The sequence below is a fragment of the Oryctolagus cuniculus genome, chromosome 13, assembly GCF_051225735.1.
Source record: "Oryctolagus cuniculus isolate XC-2025 breed Fujian yellow rabbit chromosome 13, ASM5122573v1, whole genome shotgun sequence".
Lineage (NCBI taxonomy): Eukaryota > Metazoa > Chordata > Mammalia > Lagomorpha > Leporidae > Oryctolagus > Oryctolagus cuniculus.
Genome location: NC_142879.1, coordinates 71,703,239 through 71,725,161, shown reverse-complemented (window position 1 = coordinate 71,725,161; position 21,923 = coordinate 71,703,239). Strand labels below are relative to the sequence as shown.

The 21,923-nt window shown below is 52.4% G+C and overlaps 1 protein-coding gene across 6 annotated transcripts; it reads left to right on the top strand.

Moving 5' to 3' along the window:
* Positions 1-360: 360 nt before the first annotated feature.
* Positions 361-20,219, top strand: ECHDC3 (enoyl-CoA hydratase domain containing 3). 6 transcript variants are annotated; one of them, XM_017347674.4, is made up of 6 exons: positions 361-631; positions 1,690-1,749; positions 4,248-4,369; positions 5,767-5,864; positions 11,943-12,143; positions 19,209-20,219. In XM_017347674.4, exons 1-6 carry the CDS (start codon positions 459-461, stop codon positions 19,518-19,520), a joined length of 966 nt encoding a protein of 321 aa, XP_017203163.1. In that variant the 5' UTR covers positions 361-458; the 3' UTR covers positions 19,521-20,219. The 6 variants fall into 6 exon arrangements, with proteins under 6 accessions (XP_017203163.1, XP_002717662.1, XP_017203164.1 ...); XM_002717616.5 differs by lacking the exon at positions 1,690-1,749; XM_017347675.4 differs by lacking the exon at positions 11,943-12,143.
* Positions 20,220-21,923: the final 1,704 nt, after the last annotated feature.

Here is a 21,923-nt window from a genome sequence, read left to right as displayed (position 1 = left end):
TGGGCCAGGCGACTTCATCACGGTGCGAACATCACCGAGCGTACTTAAGTAAGAATGTCGCTGCATCGCTAGGGGACACAATCCTACATCCTACAGTATGCTCTTCCCTGATGGCTGAAACAGACTGTAGTTAACGACCAACGCAGATAAACAAATCAACCACTTCTCTCCTCCCTCACTCTTCACAGGCCTCCCTAACCCAAACACAACCGCCAAGCTGGCCTTGGGGTTTTCCGGTCCACGACCTTAACCACAGCAGGGGGGCGTGGCGGCCGGGAGGGGCGTGGCTCCCGGGAGGGGCGTGGCGGCAGGGGCGGGGACTCGCGAGGCCTCGGCCAGGCCCCCTGGCCACCCACCAGTGTCCTTCCCCGACCGGAAGCGAGCTCTGCGGCCCGGTCTATCTCGAAGCAGCGCCCTCGGAGCGCCCGGAGGTCGGGATCGGGCGGTCTCTGGGCGCCATGGCGGCCGTCGCGGCCCTGCGGCTCTTGCGGGCGCAGGTGCCTGGCTGGCTTCGGCGCGGCCCATGCGCCCCGCTCCCTGCCGGCTTCTGCACCCGGGGGTCGGCGTCGGCGGCCGGGCGGCAGGAGCCGGAGCCGCGTCCCACGGTCGCACGGCAGCGGGACGGCATCAGGTCAGCCCGCGGGCTGTGCGGGAGGCACCCTTCAGGGGGACCCGGGGGCCGGGACCCGCCGGGCGGGCAGGCTGTCCTGTCTGTTCTGGTGCCCGCGAGGGGCCGGATGTGACGCGTAGTCTCTTAGGGCGAGGAATCGCCGCATACCGGCTGGCATACAGGTGTCTCCAGCCTAGGCTCAGTGGCCAGACACGCGGAAGGCCTGTAGGTGGCTCCGCCTCGGCCTCGGCCGTGCCCAGCGCAACCCCTAATCCTCCGGGCAGCCGGGCCCAGCGGTGACTGCGGTGACTCCGGGGCTGGGCGTGCGCCGCCCTGCAGGTTGAGCCCACCGCTGCTGTGGCCCTCCAGGAAGGCTTTCGGAAGAAGGCTCCTCATGTGTCCAAGCTGCTCGTTGGCTCTCACCCAGAAGAGTGGGGGCAGAGAGTGCTGGTCAACAAGAACACCCCGCCCTGAGCTCCGCCCATCTGGGCAACAAGTCTAAAACTTTTTTTTTTTAAAAGAGAGACAAGTCGCCAACTGGGAACTGGGCCATATAGTAATAAAGGTAGGCGGTTTCTCCTATTCCGCAAACCTGGAAGGCCAAGTTGGCATTCACAATTCTCCTAAGATTTCTCCAGAAGGGGACGGAGAGCCAGCCTCTGGCTTGCAGATTTTTCCTTTTCTTCTTGCCTCACCCTTCCCACTTCTCCATCTCTCCTTCCTGCTGCCCTGCAGGGGGGCTGGCACACAGGCCTGCAGACACCCCGGCCCCCTCCAGACACCTGCTCTTGACCACTCCCTGGGGGTTCCGGGGGGGGTGCCCTCGCAGGCTCAGGAATTCCAGAGACTCGGCCCCCACAGCAGGGTTTGGAAGGGGGTGGAGGGGTCCATTCGCGGGAAGGCCGCAGAGTTCTCCAGAATGCAATGCGAGTCAGAAAGGGAGGCGAGTTGGGACAGCCGCTCACAAATGCCAGGAGTCAGTGAGTACGAAGGAACCCGTGGGTGGCGTGTGAAGCAGCACGATGTTAGCCAGGGCCCCTCGGGCCTCACCGTCCCTTTTCGCGTGTCCCTTTCTGCAGCCGCTCCTCCCAGCTCCGAAGTCGCCCTGGAGGGAAGGCCAGCGTGGCACTGCGTGCAGGGTCAGGCACTTCACCCAGCGGGACGGGGCGGGGCGGCGGGGGGCGTGGCGGTCAGGGGCGGGGACTCACAAGGCCTCTGCCAGGCCTCCTGGCCATCCACTTCCTACCGCGGCCTGCACCCCCACCCCATCCCCCCCGTTTGACAGTGAGGAAGCGCGTTCCAGGCCACACAGCCAGTAGGTGGAGCGGCCAGGACTCAGAGAAGACCCTCTGTCTCCAAGGTTGTTTCCATGATGGTCTCCCCACTTCGGTTTCAAAAGAGTTGGCAAAAAGAATGGATGTGATTCACTGCAGTCAGTGGAGTTGGCTCTGAAAACACAGGAGTGCTTTGCTTTGGTGGTTAATCAGTCAACAGGGATTGATTGATGATTGATTGTCTTCCTTGCATGTGAACTTGACAGTCCTATACTTCACGGCCCTTCTCACAATGATCTGCAGACAGCTCACAGGGAGACTTTATAGGAACCATTTCTTGCTCCCACTTTTATCACATGCCCTGGCAGTGAATTCATTCTTTTTTTTTTTAAGATTTATTTATTTATTTGAAAGACAGAGTTACAGATAGGCAGAGTTAGAGAGAGAGAGAGATCTTCCATCCGCTGGTTCACTCCCCAAATGGCTCAAATGGCCAGAGCTGAGCCAATCCAAAGCCAGGAGCCAGGAGTTTCTTCAGGGGCCCATGCACTTGGGCCATCTTCCACTGCTTTTCCAGGCCATAGCCGAGAGCTGGATTGGAAGGAGGGCAGCTGAGACTCAAACCGGCACTCATATGGGGTTGCTGGCACTGCAGGTGGCATCCAAAAAGCCTGTAGATCCTGGGCTCCAGGGAGAAGTCGGAACCCGGGCTCAAGTTCAGGGGCTGTCAGCATCGAGCTGGCAGCCATGGTCAAGGTCAAGGTGAAGTTGCCTAGGAAGTATGTGGGGAGCACGGCTGAGGCTCACTGGCACTGAGGGATTAGCAGAAGGCCAGGAGCCCGAGAAAGAAGGCAAGGACAGGCAGGGAAGCACAGACAGCCTCGGAGAGAAGGAATGTCTTTTCAGCAGGAGAACAGTGACCAGGGGCTTGGCTTCTGGGAATGAGCAGATTCCCGAGGAGAACCATTTCTGGAAGAGAAGCCTGGCGGGACTGGTGTGTCAGTGAACCTGGATTTAGAGCACGCTCATGGCGTGTGAGCCCAACAACTAACTACACACTTGACCAGGGCGTCTGGGGGCTGCCATCCGTTTTGCACAATTTTGCCTGAGGCCTTAGAAATTAATGTAAGCATCCGTCACCGATGGGTTGGCGGTGTCTGGAATCTCCACACCATGCACAGTGGTCATCCTCGTGAAAGGTCCAGAAGCAGTTCTGTCACCATGCCCGGGCCCCATCCCACAGTGTAGGGTTCAGAGCCTTCTCAGCACATCAGCTGCCAGCGATGTGTGCGCGTGTGCATGTGTGTGTGCATACATGTATGTGTATGCACACATGACAGAACTTGCCTGTGAGAAACAAAATGATGAATGTCACAGCCACCTGAAGACGGCGGCAAAACTGAAATGGTGCTCCAAACAACGTGGTTCTTCTCATGGGGTGGAATTTTCCAGAAAAACCATGGCCCCCAATGCGATTTATGGGGGATCCAAGCTAACACTGTTGCAGTAGGAATGTCTAATCCGAAAAAGAACAAGAGAGGTAGAAAACCTGTAGGTGGAGACCAACAGGAAGCACACAAAATATGTAACAATAATTGGGTGTTTCAGCTCACTGTCCGTTTCTTATAAAAGCAAAAATAAGACATTTCTGTGTGCCGGCAGTCAGAGGACAATACAGGTTATTTTATTCAGTGTGTGGGATACTCTGAAATAGCGAATAGGCCGTTTGGATGCCATCTTTCTGAGATATATCCAGAAGAGGCCTCTTCCTGTATAATTTCGTCCTTTTGTTCTTCACATATCATCCCCATTCTCAGAGCAGGTGATCTTTGCAGAATTACAGGATGTCACCACAGGAACCAGGGCGACAACACTGTTGCAGGTGCACATTGGCAGCCGGACCTGGCCTGCTTTTTTCTTCATGGTGGGAAGAGGGAGCCTGGGGGAGTCCTTCTGTTCCTGGCTCCTTCTCCCGACATCAGGGTGACAAGAACGGGGAGAACTAACTTGAAGGGAGCCCCCGCTTGTCAGATTCCTTGGCTCCTGCGGCTGTCACACGAAACTGGCATCGCCTCTGTTATGGGTGGAGATGACTGGGGAACCGCCGAGACGTGCCCCTTGCTATGGAGGTAGCAGTCATGTTTCTGACAGCGAATGCAGAGAAAAGGAAAAACTCATCAAGGGAAGAGGCAGAAAAACCAGCCTGCATGTCAGCTGCTCTTTTTCTTGTTTTGGTTTAGAAATCACAGGTCTGTGCTGTGGGGCTTTAAAAATAGCTCACCAATTAACAAGGCATTGCAGGGGGTCCTCACCCGCTGGCTGCGACTGGTGCACGACCCTCGGTCAGCCCGTGTTTTTCACAGGAACATCATCTTGAGCAATCCCAAGAAGAGGAACGCACTTTCGCTCGCAATGCTGACATCGCTCCAGAATGACATTCTTCACGAGGCCGACAGCAAAGATCTGAGAGTCATCATAATTTCAGGTATCCAACCGGTAGCTCTCCTTAGGCTCCTGCACTGCCCATGTTTCCACAATGCTTTGATTGACAGGGGCCTTCTGTCACTTAACTGGAGAATTGTTGTGAGGGTCTTTTACAAGGAGTGTTTAATTATGGAAAAGTCGTGCATCGTTGGAGAGCTGGTCCTAACATTATCAACTGTGGGAATTACAGCCAAGATTTCCAGCAGTGAAATCCGTGCATTTTCCTTTTCGTGCTTATTGATACTGATCTTTGCATCAAAGTCAGAGAATCCATTTCCTCATGGGCCTTATAAAATGAGTTTAATTATCAGTCCTTTTAGTAGATGACCTCGTCAGCTAGGACATTCAATTGATTTATCTTTTCTGGTTTTTACCAAGCCTTTCATCTCCTATCTGCCGTGTCTTCTTTAATGGTGCCAGAAATCCTGGCATGATGTTGCCCCTTTCTACCCTTGTTATTTTTCCAATAAGGTTTTTTTTTAACAGAGTTATCTTTTCCCTGGGCTGCGGAGGTGTTATAAATAACAGTACTGCCAGCGTCTTCAAGGAGCCCCTGCAGCAAAGCATAATGGATGAAACTCTAGGTTGTTTCATTTGTTTTGCAAATTAAGGCTCCGTGTTTCTGGAGAGACACCGAGCCCGCTGCCCTCTTAGCAGTGGCTAGACTGACATCGCCTACTGTTCCGTGTGATGAAGGGGATAAGAACTAACAGAGTCCACCAGCCATGTAGGGAACCTGCATGGCGCGAAGACAGCTCACTTCTTACCTCCGCAATTGCCCCCCTTGTAGCAAGAGGATAATGTTGCCTATAAACATAACCACAAGAGGGAAATATGAGTATTACCGACCCAGCGGAATGATATTTTTGCTGTGAATGATAATGACAACAGCTCCGTCGGTTGGAAAATAAAGAGCCACAGCCAGGGGGCCCCCAGGTTCATTGCACACACTTTGACCTCCCCGATTCGGCCCCTCCTGCAGACCGCTGTGTGAATCTTGCCCAAGGCATGGTGAGGCTTTATGGACCTGGGCGAGTGCATACGCTCAGGCCACGCCAAGTCCAAGAGCAGAAGCGGGAGGCCGGAGAGACAAGCCCTGTAAAATGTACCCTCGCCTTGGTCCCTGAGCTGCCCCCTCGCGTAACTGCGTCTTTTCATCCAGTGCCACCAGAGATGCCTTGCCTTGCATCCGCATCACGAAATTCGGGCTGTAACTTCTCAAGCGACCCAGAATGATTCTGATCCACGTGGGCCATTCCCTTTCTCTAGGGGCCCACGACCCAGCTTGTGTTCTACCGTTAGACAGCTTGGTGAACCGTCCGACCTCTGGCTGTTGACATCTCTCTTTTCCTTTTTTTTTTTTTTTTTTTTTCTTTTCCCAATTGGAAACATGTGCAGCTGAGGGGCCCGTCTTTTCTTCTGGGCACGACTTGAAGGAACTGACAGAAGAACAAGGCCGGGATCATCATGCCGAAATATTTCAAACCTGCTCCGAGGTAAGCTAGGACGAGGGCCGACGCTGCAAACCTGAAAGCACTCGGTGCGTGCAATACTGACCTCGCTTCCCGGCTCTCGGCGCTCCGAGCGTGCAATGCTGACCTCGCTTCCCGGCTCACGGCGCTCCGTGCGTGCAATGCTGACCTCGCTTCCCGGCTCACGGCGCTCCGTGCGTGCAATGCTGACCTCACTTCCCGGCTCACGGCGCTCCGTGCGTGCAATGCTGACCTCACTTCCCGGCTCACGGCGCTCGGTGCGTGCAATGCTGACCTCACTTCCCGGCTAACAGCGCTCCGTGCGTGCAATGCTGACCTCGCTTCCCGGCTAACAGCGCTCCGTGCGTGCAATGCTGACCTCGCTTCCCGGCTCCCGGCGCTCCGTGCGTGCAATACTGACCTCACTTCCCGGCTCACGGCGCTCGGTGCATGCAATGCTGACCTCACTTCCCGGCTCACGGGTTTTAGGCAGGAGCCCTGAGCGCTGCAGAGCGACTGAGTACTCTGCACTCCCTGGTCACTCTGTCCTCCGAGCGATTACGGTGGCCTTCCATGGCATGGAACCGTGGACCAAAATTAACCGAGAGAAATTCCATCCACACTGCACAGGCACAGAGTCTATTTCTTGCCATTATTCCCTAAACACCAGAGTATAACAACCACTTACATAGCATCTACATTGCTTTAAGTATTTTAGGTGGTCCAGAGAGGACTTAAAGTGTCCTAGAGGATTGCTTCAGTCATGTGCAAATATGATACCATTTTTTTTTTAGATTTATTTATTTATTTGAAAGACAGAGTTACTGAGAGAGGTAGAGACAAAGAGAGAGGTCTTCCACCCGCTGGTTCACTTCCCAGATGGCTGCAAAGGCCGGAGCTGTGCCGATCTGAAGCCAGGACCTGGGAGCTTCTTCCTGGTCTCCCACATGGGTGCAGGGGCCCAAGGACTTGGACCATCTTCTACTGCTTGCCCAGGCCATAGCAGAGAGCTGGATCAGAGTGGAGCAGCAGAGTCTAGAACCAGCACCCACATGGGATGTCGGCACTGCAGGCAGCAGCTCCACTCACCACGCCGCAGCACCAGCCCCACAACTATGATTTTCAAAGTTATTTTGAGACCCTTCTTTCAACCAACTTTTATCATCACCATTTCCGAGTACAAATTTTTTGCAAATTTGTATTTATCTGTTAATTTTATTTGAAATGCAGAGAGACTGACAGAAAAAGAGACACCCATTGGTTCCATTCTCAAAAACCTGAAACAGCTGGAGCTGGGCCAGGCTTCGTCCTTTTCTCCCACGTGGGTGGCAGGGACCCAGCTACTTGAGCCATCACCTGTGCCTCCTAGGATCTGCGTTAGCAGGAAGCTGGAATCCCAGAACTGGGAGCAGAGCTGGTGCTTGCATCCAGGATCTCCGATATGGGGTGCAGGCAGGCAAGGCAGCAGCTTAACCGCTGCACCACATGCCTGCCCACCAAGTGGGACAGTTAACCTCTTCATTTTTACTCCTTTTCTGCCTCTTGCACCATAGTAAGGAGGACAGTTGCCCTCAGCCACAGAGGAAGAAGAAAGATTTAGATAATTTATAAATGCATTCAATCAACCCCTGGATAATAAAGCATTTAGAATTCAGGGTTTAGGGACTGGCATTGTGGTGTAGCAGGTAAAGCCACCACCTGCAGTGCCAGCATCTCATATGGGTGCCAGTTCGAATCCTGGCTGCTCCACTTCTGATCCAGCTCTCTGCTATGGCCTGGGAAAGCAGTAGAAGATGGTCCAAGTCCTTGGGCTGCTCAACCCATGTGGGAGACCTGGAAGAAGCTCCTGGCTCCTGGCTCCTGGCTTCAGATCGGCGCAGCTCTGGCCTTTGCAGCCATCTGGGGAGTGCACCAGGGGATGGAAGACCTCTCTCTCTCTCTCTCTCTCTCTCTCTCTCTTTCCCTCTCTCTCTGCCTCTCCTCTCTCTGTGTAACTCTGACTTTCAAATAAATAAATAAATCTTAAAAAAAAAGAATATCTCACAATCACCTTCCCATTCACTTCCCTGTTGTTCACCTGTCTCTGCATAGCAGGTGTTGTTAAATATTTGTTGAATAATTAATGACAAATAAATCAATGAACAAGCCAATGAGTCTGGTTCACTGGGCCAGACTCAGAGCAAAAACAGGTCCTAGCCCTCATGTAGTAAGAATGAGAGGCTATTGATCTGTTTAAAGCTGTGTCTAAGAAATTATCTCAGATACATAGGAGCACCTTGAACTAGTACAAGATTTCAATTTCCAAGTGCAATCAGCAAGCAGATTAGAACAGAATGAGCCGATATTGCATTGTTCAGTTCATGCATGGGAAGATTTTAACAAGCAAGATAGAAGCACCTGAATTTGTTACAGACCACAGGAATGTCATGGTGGGTATTGCAAAAAGGAGGCGGACGGGCAAAAGGACGATGAGAAAAATGAGGATACGAAGAACTTGGTCCTGGAAGAGTGAAAGTGACCTTGTGGGTGCTCACTGACAGCTCACGCTGGAGACGTACCCTCATCTCTCTCCTTTCTTTTTCTTTTTGAAGAGGTATTTATGTGAAAGGCAAAGTTAAACAGAGAGGGGGAAGGGAGAGAGAGATCTTCCGTCCACTGGTTCACTCCCCAGATGGCTGCAACAGCCAGAGCTGGACCAGGCTGAAGTCAGGAGCCAGGGGATTTATCTGGGTCTCCCACGTGGTGCAGGGGCCCAAGCACTTGGGCCATCTTCCGCTGCTTTCCCAGGCGCATCAGCAGGAAGCTGGATCGGAAGTGGAGCAGCCAGGACTCCAACTGGCACCCATATGGTATGCGGGTGTCCCGGGGTGGTGTAACCCACTACACCACAGCGCCCCCTTGTGTCCCTTAGATCCTGTTGAAGTTTCAAGATGGGAGCTCTGCTCCAGGAGATTCTTGTCTGTCTGCTTACACCTCACCAGTGAAATGACACTGGGACAAGGTCTCCATTTTGGAACTGACTCAGCCCTCCATGACGACACCGAGTGAGGTGAGGGCAGAATTAAATTTATGTCACTTTTTTTTTTTTTTTTGACAGGCAGAGTGGACAGTGAGAGATAGAGAGAAAGGTCTTCCTTTGCCGTTGGTTCACCCTACAATGGCCGCTGCGGCCCGTGTGCTGCTGCAGGCGCACCGCGCTGATCCAAAGCCAGGAGCCAGGTGCTTCTCCTGGTCTCCCATGGGGTGCAGGGCCCAAGCACTTGGGCCATCCTCCACTGCACTCCCTGGCCACAGCAGAGAGCTGGCCTGGAAGAGGGGCAACCGGGACAGATTCTGGCGCCCCGACCAGGACTAGAACCTGGTGTGCTGGCGCTGCAAGGTGGAGGATTAGCCAGTGAGCTGCGGCGCCGGCCTTTATGTCACTTTTTGGAGTACCTAGAACCCAAACAATACTTCGTTCAGGAAGGTCAAATATGAAAGAAAACCAGTTCTTGACTGACAAGGGTCTGATTTTCCTAGCTTGTTTATGATCTAGGTCCCCTGCTCTCTAACTTTATCTAGCATAGTTTTTTTTTTTTAATTGTTTTCATTTGAAAGGCAGAGAGAGAAAGAGGGACAGAGACAGACAGAGAGATAGATCTTCCATCTCCTGGTTCATTCCCAAAATGTCCACAGCAGCTGGGGCTGGGCTGGGCCAAAGCCAGGAACTGCACTTAGGTCTCCCACGTAGGGAACAAGGACCCAACTACTTGAGCCATCACCTGTGCCTCCCAGGGTGATGGGAGTGGAGCCAGGGTTTGAAGTCAGCCACTCGGACATGGGAGGCAGGCATCCCAACTAGCATCTTAACTTCTGTGCCAAAAGCCTGCCCCTAATATATGTGTATATATATAATATTTAATTGAAAGTACTATTTATTATAGGAAATTCTGAAAATATGGGAAAGTTACGGAAAAATAAATGACTGATGCCATACTTTAATCATATCACCCAGAGTGAACTATGATTAATATTTTGCTATATTTCTCTTTAACCCCTTTTCCCCATGCACCTACTTATGTGGATAATTGTATCTAGGTGAAATTATAATGCATAAGGATACAGATGTGATTACAGCATTGAACACTTTACCAAACATGCCAGGTAAATACTGTAAGCACTTTAGACATACTAGTTGGTATAACTGTCATGTTCTGTAAGGTTAGTACTATTATTATACCTATTTTACGGATGTGAAAACTGAGGAATTAAGTTAGGTAGCAAGTAAGTGGCAGACTGGGTATCAAACCCCAGTGGCCCAACTATATGAGCTCCAGGACAGCATGCTGGTCTTTCCTGTGGGAAATGTCATGTTAGCAAGGATACAGCATTCTATCAAGTGGATCTGATTTAGCTTCCTTAGCCATTGACTTATGTTGCATATTTATATGATTTATAGTGGTTTTTTTTCTTAACCGCTGTAAAATAATGATTGGGCGAGCATCTTTGGCCAGACAGCTCTTCACCTATGCCAGGTTATTTCTTAGAGGTCCTAGAGCAGAGTCGGAAGCACTTTGAATGGTGTCAACGATGCTCTTCTGCCTAAGTGTTCTTCCACTGGGTTCTCCGGTGTTCCGCCCCCTCCAGAGAGCAGGCACCACGCTTAACTCTAATCCTACTCAGCCGGCTGCTCATCAACTGCAGTTCCCTGGGCGACAACCCAGGTCTGTCTGTCTTTGCAGCAGGACTGCTCCTTGTTACTCCAGCCCTGTCACCTGCCGCATCCCCAGCCTCAGCTGAAAGGGCTCAAATCCCTGACTCCAAGAGTTCTGGGAACAGGTGTACAGCTGTGTACAGACGTGTGCATGCCTGGGAGAGTCCCTGGCATTCATCAGATTCTCAAAAGCTGATCCCCACCCCATCCCCAGCCCCATTAAAAAAAAAAAAAAAAAAAGTCAGAGGCCGGAGCCACGGCTCAATAGGCTAATCCTCCACCTTGCGGCGCTGGCACACCGGGTTCTAGTCCCGGTCGGGGCGCCAGATTCTGTCCCGGTTGCCCCTCTTCCAGTCCAGCTCTCTGCTGTGGCCAGGGAGGGCAGTGGAGGATGGCCCAAGTACTTGGGCCCTGCACCCCATGGGAGACCAGAAGCGCCTGGCTCCTGGCTTTGGATCAGCGCGGTGCGCCTGCCGCAGCCCTCCAGCTGCAGTGGCCATTAGGGGGTGAACCGATGGAAAAAGGAAGACCTTTCTCTCTGTGTCTCTCTCACTGTCCACTCTGCCTGTCAAAAAAAAAAAAAAAGAAAAGAAAAGAAAAGAAAAAAAAGAAACCACTAACATAGAATACAGCACCATACTCTTAAATATATAATTGGCGATCTTGGTATCCAACTAAAAAGCACCCAATGTGGATGAATATAAAGGAGAAGTTTCATAGGCAAAACCTTCCCATCAGTGAAGGTCATTTTTCTTTGCATTGTTTCTTCTGGAAAAGAAACCCAGATTTAAAGTTCCTCGGCTCCCTCCCTCCCTGCCAAGGTTCAGAGAGCAACCATTTAGAAATTGAAGTTGCCATAGCAACACCGTCTGTTTAGAGTGTTGGGGGGAAAGAACCAAGCTGAAAACAAGACGTGAAGTTTGGGAGACGGATGGCGAGCGGGGACTCACAGGGACACACTTGGGTCTCTCCTCTCTGTGTGCACACTCGTGTTTATTTTGATGACAGCGGGGTGCCCCCCCCATCTTAATAGAACTGGGTGGAGGTAACGCGAAGTCATTACTACGGAAATTGCCTCAAGTCCCTTTTCTACCTTAAATTTTTTCAAGGCAGCACCAAATATGGGTTTCAGACTTTAAAACACAGGGTTGTGTGTGTGTCCCTCAGAGATAAACAGTGCGTCCTCAGTGGGGGTGCGGGCAGTGGAGGGGCAGTGCCAGGGGACCTCGTCCTTTTTGTGCCCCCTGTCACTTTTTAAAAAATTTTAAAAAAAATTTTTCCTCCATGGAATCTGATGTACTATTGCCTACCAAAAGTGCTCCAGAAACACAAAAGCAAACTAAAATAACAGACAGGAGTGTGGTGCCTCCCCCTGGACGGAAGTGAAGTGGGTGTGTTTGCTCCCGCAGGTCATGATGCTGATCCGGAACCACCCCGTCCCAGTCATTGCCATGGTCAACGGCCTGGCCACGGCCGCCGGGTGTCAGCTGGTTGCCAGCTGCGACATCGCCATAGCCAGCGACAAGTCGTCTTTTGCCACGCCTGGGGTGAACATTGGGCTCTTCTGCTCCACCCCTGCGGTTGCTTTGGGGAGAGCAGTGCCTAGAAAGGTAACAACTTCCTGCCAACCCTCGCGTAGTAGATTTCCTCCTGCAGGGCCAATGATGCTTCACCATGAGCTTGTCCAAAGGATCTTTCCCACCGCGACATTCTGCCCAACGCAGACGTGGCTGGGTGTGCCGCTATGAGCAGGGAATTTATTTTAATTCATTGGAAAGACTGAGTAACAAAGATCTGTTCTCTACTTTACTCCCCAAAGGCCCGCAATAGCCTGGGCAAGAGCCTAGAACTCTATCTGGTTCTCCCATGTGGGTGGCAAGGACCCAATTACATAAGCCGTCACCTGCTGCTCCCAGGACGCACATTAGCAGGAAGCTGGATCGGAGCAGAGACCAGGCACTCAGAAACAGGAAGCAGCATGTGGGCATCCCAAGTGGTCTTAACCACTGAGCCACACTCCCACCTGCTCTGTGTTCCTGCTAACGTCAGGGAGAGAAGCCAGTTCCTCCATGGCTTCTTTATTTATTTATTTATTTATTTATTGACAGGCAGAGTGGACAGTGAGAGAGAGAGACAGATAGAAAGGTCTTCCTTTGCCATTGGTTCACCCTCCAACGGCCGCCGCGGCCGGTGCGCTGCTGCAGGCGCACTGCACTGATCCAAAGGCAGGAGCCAGGTGCTTCTCCTGGTCTCCCATGGGGTGCAGGGCCCAAGCACTTGGGCCGTCCTCCACTGCACTCCTGGGCCACAGCAGAGAGCTGGCCTGGAAGAGGGGCAACCGGGACAGAATCCGGTGCCCTGACTGGGACTAGAACCCGGTATGCAGGCGCTGCAGGCGGAGGATTAGCCTATTGAGCCACGGCGCCAGCCTTTTTTTTAATTTAATTTAATTTTTTTTCCTCCATGGCTTCTTAAACTGGACATCAGTTTGTTTCTTTTAAAGATTTATTTTATTTCTTTGAAAGACAGAGTTATAGAGAGAGGGAGAGACAGAGAGACAGAATTCTTACATCCATTGGTTCACTCCCCAAATGGCAGCAATGGCCAGAGCTGAGCCAGTCTGGAGCCAGGAGCCAGGAGCTTCTTCTGGGTCTCCCATGCAGATGCAGGGGCCCAAGCACTTGGGCCATCTTCTACTGCTTTCCTAGGTACATTAGCAGGAAGCTGGATCACAAGTGAAGCAGCCAGGACTTGAACCGGTGCCCATAGGGGATGCCGGTACTGCAGCCTGGGGGCTTTAATCCGCTGTACCACAGTGCCAGCCTCAGAAGTCACCCTATTTTCATCTTTCATGCCTCATAGTGCAACTCATTAGGTTTTGGTTTTGTTTGTTTGTTTATTTGTTTTCAGACAGGCAGCGATTTTTCATAAGCTGATTTGAAACACAATGGAGACTGCGTTTTGTTGCCCTGAGCAGTCGCCCATGAGACATCATAGCCTGTTGACAACATAGGTACCAAGGAGCCGGAGAGTAGTGTCGCTGGCTCCTTGTGTGGCGGCGACCCGTCATGTTCCAGAGATTTTGAGCAGCCGATGGACTGCGTGTCTAAGTTTAGGATGGCTGCATTTGACGACAGGAGGGTCCTGTGCTTCATCCGTTGAATCTGCCCAGGAAGGAGCCACGTGACAAAGGCGTTTCCTCTCTGTTAAGGACCTGTCCGTCACAGGCCCTTCTTCCTTCCTACAACATCCTGAACACCCCTGATCGTCACCCATCCCTTTCCTTGTTCTAGAACAGGGCTGGGGAACCTTTTTTTTCTGCCAAGGGCCCTTTGGATATCTATAACATCATTCGTGGGCCACTTAAAAAGATCAACTTAAAAATTAGGCCGCTGTAGACGTATTGAATTTTTGGAGTCCCACCTGCGGCTGCTTTGACGGGGCCAGACCAAACGATTTCACGAGCACCGAAACCGCCCGCGGGGCCCAGATGTCCGCCAGCCCTGTTCTAGAGCAAGTGCACCCTCAATCCCAGTTGGAAAGCCGTAGAAATGGGGCAGTGTCATAGGGAATCTATATTGCCTATGTTAGCGTCAGCTATGAAAATGAGCCTTTGCCCAGCATACCTAAGGCACAAAAGAGATGAGAGCCAAGGAAAACCAAGCACCGGCAAGTCCTCCTTTGCTGTACGATGACTTTGTAACAGTGCTTTGGCAGACGCGTGTTTGCAAGGGATTCCTGCCAGCTCACACGGTTATAGAAACCAGGTAGCAGTGGGCTCCCCACCCTGCAGAAGTTGACCACTTGCTTGCTAAGACGTCTGTCTTCACATCAAGGGGGCGTGTTGGATTCCATCCAGATCTTTACCTTGAATGAACCTGTAGGTATTCACCCAGTAACTTAAGTCCTTCCATTGTGCCAGCGTGTAAAACTAAAAGAATCTGCCAATCTATTGTCACAGCTGCCCTAGAACTGCAGATCAGGTCGTGGTGCCTGTGCCTGGCCACAGGCAGCCTGCCCAGAGGCTGTTTAGCCCCCATTTCACACTGACCTGCTGGAAGGTTCCCCAGGAAGGCAGTGAGAACCCTGCAGTGGGCCCCACTGTCGGGGAAGGAAGCAAACTTTTGAAACCAAGGCTTATTAGGGTTGACGCCTAGAAACTCAACCCCATACCCTATTTACTCATCAAACATTACGTGAGTTTTGAGAACCAAGAGGAATACGTGTGACAAAACAGGCCTTAAGATCCAAGGAGGCTGGCGCCACGGCTCAGTAGGCTAATCCTCCGCCTTGCGGCGCCAGCACACCAGGTTCTAGTCCCGGTCGGAGCGCCGGATTCTGTCCCGGTTGCCCCTCTTCCAGGCCAGCTCTCTGCTGTGGCCAGGGAGTGCAGTGGAGGATGGCCCAAGTGCTTGGGCCCTGCACCCCATGGGAGACCAGGATAAGCACCTGGCTTCTGCCGCGGCGGCCATTGGAGGGTGAACCAACGGCAAAGGAAGACCTTTCTCTCTGTCTCTCTCTCTCACTGTCCACTCTGCCTGTCAAAAAAAAAAAAAAAAAAAAAAAAAAAAAAAAGCCCAACACCCAGAACCACCTGGAGTGATTAGCTTGTGTGACAGGGTAAGAGGCAGGAGGGTTGTAAGAGCCAAAGAAACTTTTCCTCCGCTAAGGCAGTTTTGGCTAGAAACAGGCCTCTCAGGAGACGGGCAAAGAAACTTCTAGACCACCCTGCTCAGGTGCCTGGTCTCTGTTCCTCTTGTTCTAACCCCCAGAAGGCCTCTGAGTCATTGGCCTCCTGAAAATGGCCCCAAGTTCTGTCAACAAGATGGCCCTACACACACACTGGGCTCATTAAGGCCGGGCTCTGTGCGGGCCGGGATTCGGTTCGGGTTGACACGAAGGAGCAGAACCACAGTCCCTGATAGCAAGGGGAGTTCTGTAGGAGAAAAGTCTGTGGGAACACAAGACCGGGCTGGGTTCATAGATCTGACCTGTGCAGGCTGCTTTAAGAGGAAAAACTTGAGACTCTTAGAAATCTAAACGGGACCCAGGACACAGTGATGTAGGCGTAGAAGCACAGCCACGCACAGGCCCGTCAAGCACGTGTGGGTGACTGGCCTGCACCCCACTGTGCACCCACAGGGAAGCAAGCAGTTGTCTTTGCAAACTGCCTGGACACAAAGCAGCTGCCCTTGGCACGCTGGTGAAGACGACATTTGTGGGTCACCGGTGCCCTCTGCTGGTCACCCTGGGGACTTGCTCAGCTCTACAGCAAGACTTAATCTGTCCACACCAGGGCAGAAGCCTGAAGCCGGGCTTGAATTATTTTCCCCATTTCTAAAGTGCTTCTCATGAGTTAATAGTGCATCTTCATTGCACCACATAGACACCCCATCTGGTGCAGCTGCTCCCTTCCCCAGAAACAGAGCCAGTGCCTCAAGCCACTGGTGAAACTGGCGAGCGCATAAAGCAATCGGAATCCCCTTCTTCCCAAACCAGCTCTTTCCCAGTTATCGAGAACGTTTGATCTTGCATAGTCACTCACTCACACTGCAGGATCTGCTTTCCTAATCATCTAATTCCAACAGACTTGCGTTTCCAAGAGGGAAGAAGCAGTGAGAGCCTTGGGGCTCAGAGTGGGTCCAGTGCAGAGTCTCAGACCCACCCCCCTGCCTGTCGGCAGGGGAGTGTGTGTGTGTGTGTGTGTGTGTGTCCCCAGGGTCTGCGAAGTGCAGCCATGGATGGCCCGGCAGCCCAGTTGGCGAATGGTTCCATGCCTGTCTCACGTTCCCAGCCACATCAGTCCTGTGGCGCTCCCCGCCCCGTGCTCAGACACCACCGAGCTGCAATGTATCGGGAGCACGCGTGTGCATGTGCATGTATCTCATCTTTCCATCTTGGCCTCCTGTCCTTGATGCAGCTCTGCACGGTCTGCTCAAGTTCCCTGGGAGACAGGCGCCGCGTGCTGTGGGGCTGCATGCTTTTGTCCTCCGGAATTTATACCCTGAAATCCTAACCTGCACCCCACCTCCCAGGCAGGGGATGGTGTGAGGAGGTGGGACTTTGGGCGGTGATGGTGTCACCAGGGTAGAGCCCTTGGGACTGGGATCAGTCCCTCAAACAAGGAAAGCGTTGCCTTGTCCCAGTTCCCCCAGAGTGAGGACATGACAGGAGGCAGTTGTCTGTGTACAAGCGCCTGAATCTGTTGGCGCCCTTGACCTTGACCTTGGACTTGCCAGCCTGCAGGACTGTGAGAACTGCCTGCCTGTTGTTTATAAGCCAGCCTGTTTTCATGGCATTTTGTAATAGAAGCCTGAATGGATTAAGACACCATGCCCACGTGAATGCGGGATTTTTTCCTTATCATAATGAGACACCCCCTTTTCCTGATAAAGTAGCCCACCTGAGGTATCTCATCATAACTCACTCAGGGTGCATAGGGAGACTTCAATAAAACTCCCTACTATTTAACAACTAGGATTCCTTTTCCCTGGAAGTGAGCCCTGTCTAAGGGGTAGTAAAAAGAGGCTTGCGCCAAAAGTAAGTGACAGTGAGTCCAAGAGCAAAGGCGCGGCCAGTGAGCAGGTCCCGCACCAGGCCCGAGGCAAGGCTGCATCCAAAGTGCTCCAGAAAGTCAAGTGTCTTTCACCTTTTAAAATGATTCCACGTGGGGCGATTCCCAGGCCTGGCAGCGCGCATGGCCACGCAGTCGTCGGTCACGTCGGGGGAGGCAGGGATGGGATCTGCTCACCTTTCTATGTCTGAATGCGCCAAAGCACCCGCCCAGACTTTGGGGGTGGGGCTTTGCTGATGATTGCCTGACTCTGCGACTGTTTCTCCTGTTCCAACTGTCTCCGTGTCTCCATCTGGATGTCTGGCAACCTGTCTTTCTCCGACTGACTGACAGACCGAAGGGGGAAAATACCTTTTCTGACCAAATGGAACCCCTCCTGTTCTAGTTCAGGTTCATTTTTCTTTTTGTTGATTTCTCAGGGGTTTTCCAATTATGTTAGAATCTTTTACATAGATGAGAATATAAGAGATCACTTAATTGTAGCTCCCTACCAGGTAAGAGTCTTCCCCATTCCCTCATCTCAGGCGTCAGAATTCCAATTTCTCCCAGAGTCATTCAGTTCCAGGATTTACAAGCTGTGTGTGTGTGCCTGTGTGTGTGTAGTCGCTCAAGAACTAAGTTACAACCCGAAGTCCTCCTGTGTGTTTTAACCAGATCAGGCTGTCATGACAGATACTGACCACTAGGTGGCTTACACAACAGAGACTATTCTAGAAGTCCAAGATCAAAATGCCAGTTGGTTTGGTTCCCAGGGAGGGCTGTCCTCCTGGATTGCAGACTCCTGCCTTCTTACTGTGTCTTGTGGTAGAGAGACAGCAAGCCCTCGTGCCTCTTCTTATGAGGGCAAAGATCCTATCTCTCTGAGCTCACTCGTAATGAACTTGTTCAACCTTCATTATCCCCCCACCCCATCCCAGGCCCCTTCTCCAGACACAGTCACACCGGGGGTTAAGGGGGCAGCAGCAGTGAGTGGAGAGACAGCACTGAGTCCATAGCACGTAGTAGGTTCTCTAGGTAAATATTGTGAATGAACGGATGAGTTCCTCCTGATGGAAGCTAACCGCCTCCCTTCAAGTCCCTTGAGCTTCTCTCCTGCGAGCAAAACATCAACAGTGATCCCCTCTTGTTTATGTTGTACTTATGAAATTCATATTTATTAAATAAAAGCTTTCTATAAAAAAAAGCAAGCTCTACAGCACAGAGCAGGGCCAAGAATGTACATGGAGCTGACGAGGGAAGTTTGCCGTTTTTAATAGGGCAGCCGTGGAGGACTTCATTGGTAAGGGGACTCCTGAGCAGAGAACTGAGTGATGGGGACACAAGCCAAGCGGTGCCCCCAGGGCGAGAGCAGGGCCGGGCACAGGGACATCGAGCACCAGGCCCCCGAGGCGACAGTGCACTTGGCGAGTTGGAGGAAGGGCAGAGCTGTCACCAAGGTCACAAGAGAGTGAGGAGGGGGTGGAGGGAGAGGAGGGTTGCCTGCCCTGTGTCCCCAAGTACAGAGAGAGCTGTCCTATCGGTTGTCACTTTGCACCCAGACAAGGCGGGCTGCCCGGAGTTACAGAGGGACACCACGTGACCAGCGGCAGGCTAGAGCAACCGCAGAGTGAGGAAGGTAAACTCCCGCTCTCTTCTTGTGGCCTGGAAATCCAGGGGGCAGGAGGAGGCACCACCTCCCTGCCCCCTCTGACCTATTTCATTTGTACATGAAAATCACAGCATGTTCTCCCCGTTGCCGTCTGCTCCAGGCCACCAGGCTGCTCTAGCACATCAGGGACGGGATGATTCCCGGCTCCATGTAGCCCCGCGGTGCTGCGGTGCGATGGGTGGAGCCCTGGCCCCCTAAACGTGGCGGAGGCAATCCCTTGCCTGGGACAGAGTGGCCTCCGGTCTCTTGGCTCCTGCAAAGATCTGATCGCGCCCCCGGCAGGGACCAGGGCGGTGAGGACCAGGGCACCCGCCGTCACTGCATCGGGCTGAGGTTGTGGTGCAGTCATTACGGCCGCGCTTTTAGCACAGGGAGATGGAGCGAGCTGCCTGGGGCTGGGGCCCCGCGGGTGGCAGCAGAGAGTTCTAACCCCCTCGCGTGTTCCGCCCTCAGGTTGCCTTGGAGATGCTTTTCACCGGGGAGCCCATTTCCGCCCAGGAGGCCTTACTCCACGGGCTGCTCAGCAAGGTGGTGCCGGAGGAGCAGCTGGAAGAAGAGACCATGAGAATAGCTAGAAAGATCGCCTCCTTGAGCCGGCCCGTGGTATCTCTAGGCAAGGCCACCTTCTACAAGCAGCTGCCCCAGGACCTTAGAACGGCCTACTACCTTGCCTCCCAGACCATGGTGGACAACCTGGGCCTGCAGGATGGGCAGGAAGGAATCAAAGCCTTCATCGAGAAGAGAAAACCCGTCTGGTCTCCCTGAGTCGGCATCAGCAGAGGAGCGGAGGAGGGGATAGCGCCCCCTTGCGTCTCCCTCACATCCCCACCCACCACCACTGCGGCCTCCCGATCGTAGCCAAAGGTGGCCTGCCCTGGTGACGTTGACAGTGGCTGCACGGCATGTGGCATGGATGGACAGCCATTCTGCTCATTGCAGTGGTGGGCTCGGGAGCACCAGTAGGGAGCCGGCTATGCACACAGCCTGGTATTGGCTAGACATGTCACAGAAGCTCACGCGCAGGGACCCCCTTCCCTGGAGAGAGGGAGGGAGTAGCTGGGGCATGAGGGTGTGACGCCAGCCTGACTCAGGCCAGAAATGACCTCCAAGGAAGAAGTCAATTCCACTTGCTCAAGCGAGGCGAATTGTTTCCAGTCTCCACGAGATTCTCTCCACGTTGAAAATCCTCTCGATTCTACTGGGGAATAATCATGCCTATGGCTTTGGAATCATCTTACAGGATTCAAATAGACAGTATTTGTAGCAGCTGGTCATTTTATCTTCCCAGACTATAAGCTGTCTAAGAAAAAAAAATTAGCTCTTCCTTTGCGTGCCCACTCTGATGGACACATGCGGGATCATCACAGAATGAAAAAAAACAATGTGTACTATTTTTAAAAAATCCATGCATTGATTTCAAAAAAATTTTTGCAACAAAATAAACACATCCTTTAATTCCTCTTGCATGAGCTTTTGGAAGTTTGGCATTGGTGCCTATTTCTGTCATTATGAATGTCACTGGGAAACCCTGGCTCTGGGATAAACCTGGAGGCCCACTGAGGGGCCGTGGGAGGGAAGGGGTGCGTGTTCTGCCCTGTAGGAGTCTGCTCCTGCAAGCACACGTCAGCTCCCAGCAAAGAATCCAGACGAGTAGCAAACCCAAGAGCCAGTGTTTGCTTCAGGACCCACACACATCTGACTTCCTGGTTTCTGGTCCAGTGCAGCCAAGGAGATGTTCCCAGCTGCTTGCACTCAAACCTACTCAAAGGGATGATCTTATGATCTTTTTTTTTTTTTTTTAAGCCAATGTATTTCACCTAAGATATGGCAATGAATGTTAGTCGTTCTCTGCTGGAGAGAACAGCCTGTTGGGTCTCACCTGGGTTTGTTTGTTTGTTTGTTTGTTTTTACAGATAGAGTTAGGCAGTGAAAGAGAGAGACAGAGAGAAAGGTCTTCCTTCCATTGGTTCACCCCCCAAATGGCCGCTACGACCAGAACTACGCCAATCCAAAGCCAGGAGCCAGGTGCTTCTTCCGGGTCTCCCACGCAAGTGCAGGCACCCAAGCACTTGGGCCATCCTCCACTGCCCTCCCGGGCCACAGCAGAGAGCTGGACTGGAAGAGGAGCAGCCGGGACTAGAACCAGGCGCCCATATGGGATGCTGGCGCCGCAGGTGGAGGATTAACCAAGTGAGCCATGGCACCGGCCCCCTGTTGGTTTGTTTTTAAAGATTATTTATTTGAAAGCCACTGAGAGAGACAGAATCTTTCATCTGTTGGTTTACTTCCCAGATGGCCACAACTGCCAGGGCTGGGCCTGGCCAGAGCCAGGAGCTCCTTCCGGGTCTCCCACATGGGTGCAGGGACCCAAGCCCTTGGGCCATCTTCCACTGCTTTCCTGAAGCAGCAGGAAGCTGGATCGGAAGTGGAGCAGCCGGGACTGGAACCAGCGCCCAGGCGGTAGTTTAACCTGCGGCACCACAATGCCGGCCCCTCACCTGTAGGTTTCATTCCGCTTGTGGGGGCAAGCATCTCATGGTATAGATATCCCCAAGGTTGCCATAGGTTTCTGTTGAGACTGCCAATTGTTTTTTTTTTTTTTTTCTTTCCCAGATTTTAGAAAGCTAGAAAATAGAGTGTTCTCGAATAGGAGGAGTTGTTACTAAGGAATGCTACATATGGGCAGAAAGGTTCTTTGATCTACTGTTTTCTGGACACCCAGCAATGGTCGCCAGGTGCCTTCCATGTGTTTTCATTGCATCCTTGCAAGAAGCCATCAGAGTAGGTGCTACACTGTCCTCCATCTCACCTGTGAGTCGCTGACGTCCCAGATCCAATGTGTGTCCCAAATCAAGCAGCTGAGACTGTACACTGAAGAATCCCCCAGCATTCCCCTGGCCACATCTGCTCGCGTGAGACCCTGGGCTGGCTGGTGGGAGGCTGGAGTTAGCAGGCCTCAAGAAATGGCTGTCCTGCTGCTGGGCAAATTACGGGACTGAATCAGATAGCGTACTTCTTGCTACGGAACTTTGTTGGGGTACAGGGGACCTTAGATGTTTCTTTAAAAGGCAGAGCAACAGAGAGAGACAGAGAGAAGGGTGGAGGCGAGGAATCTTCCATCCACTGGTTCACTCCCCAAATGCCCACAAAAGCCAGGCCTGGGCCAGA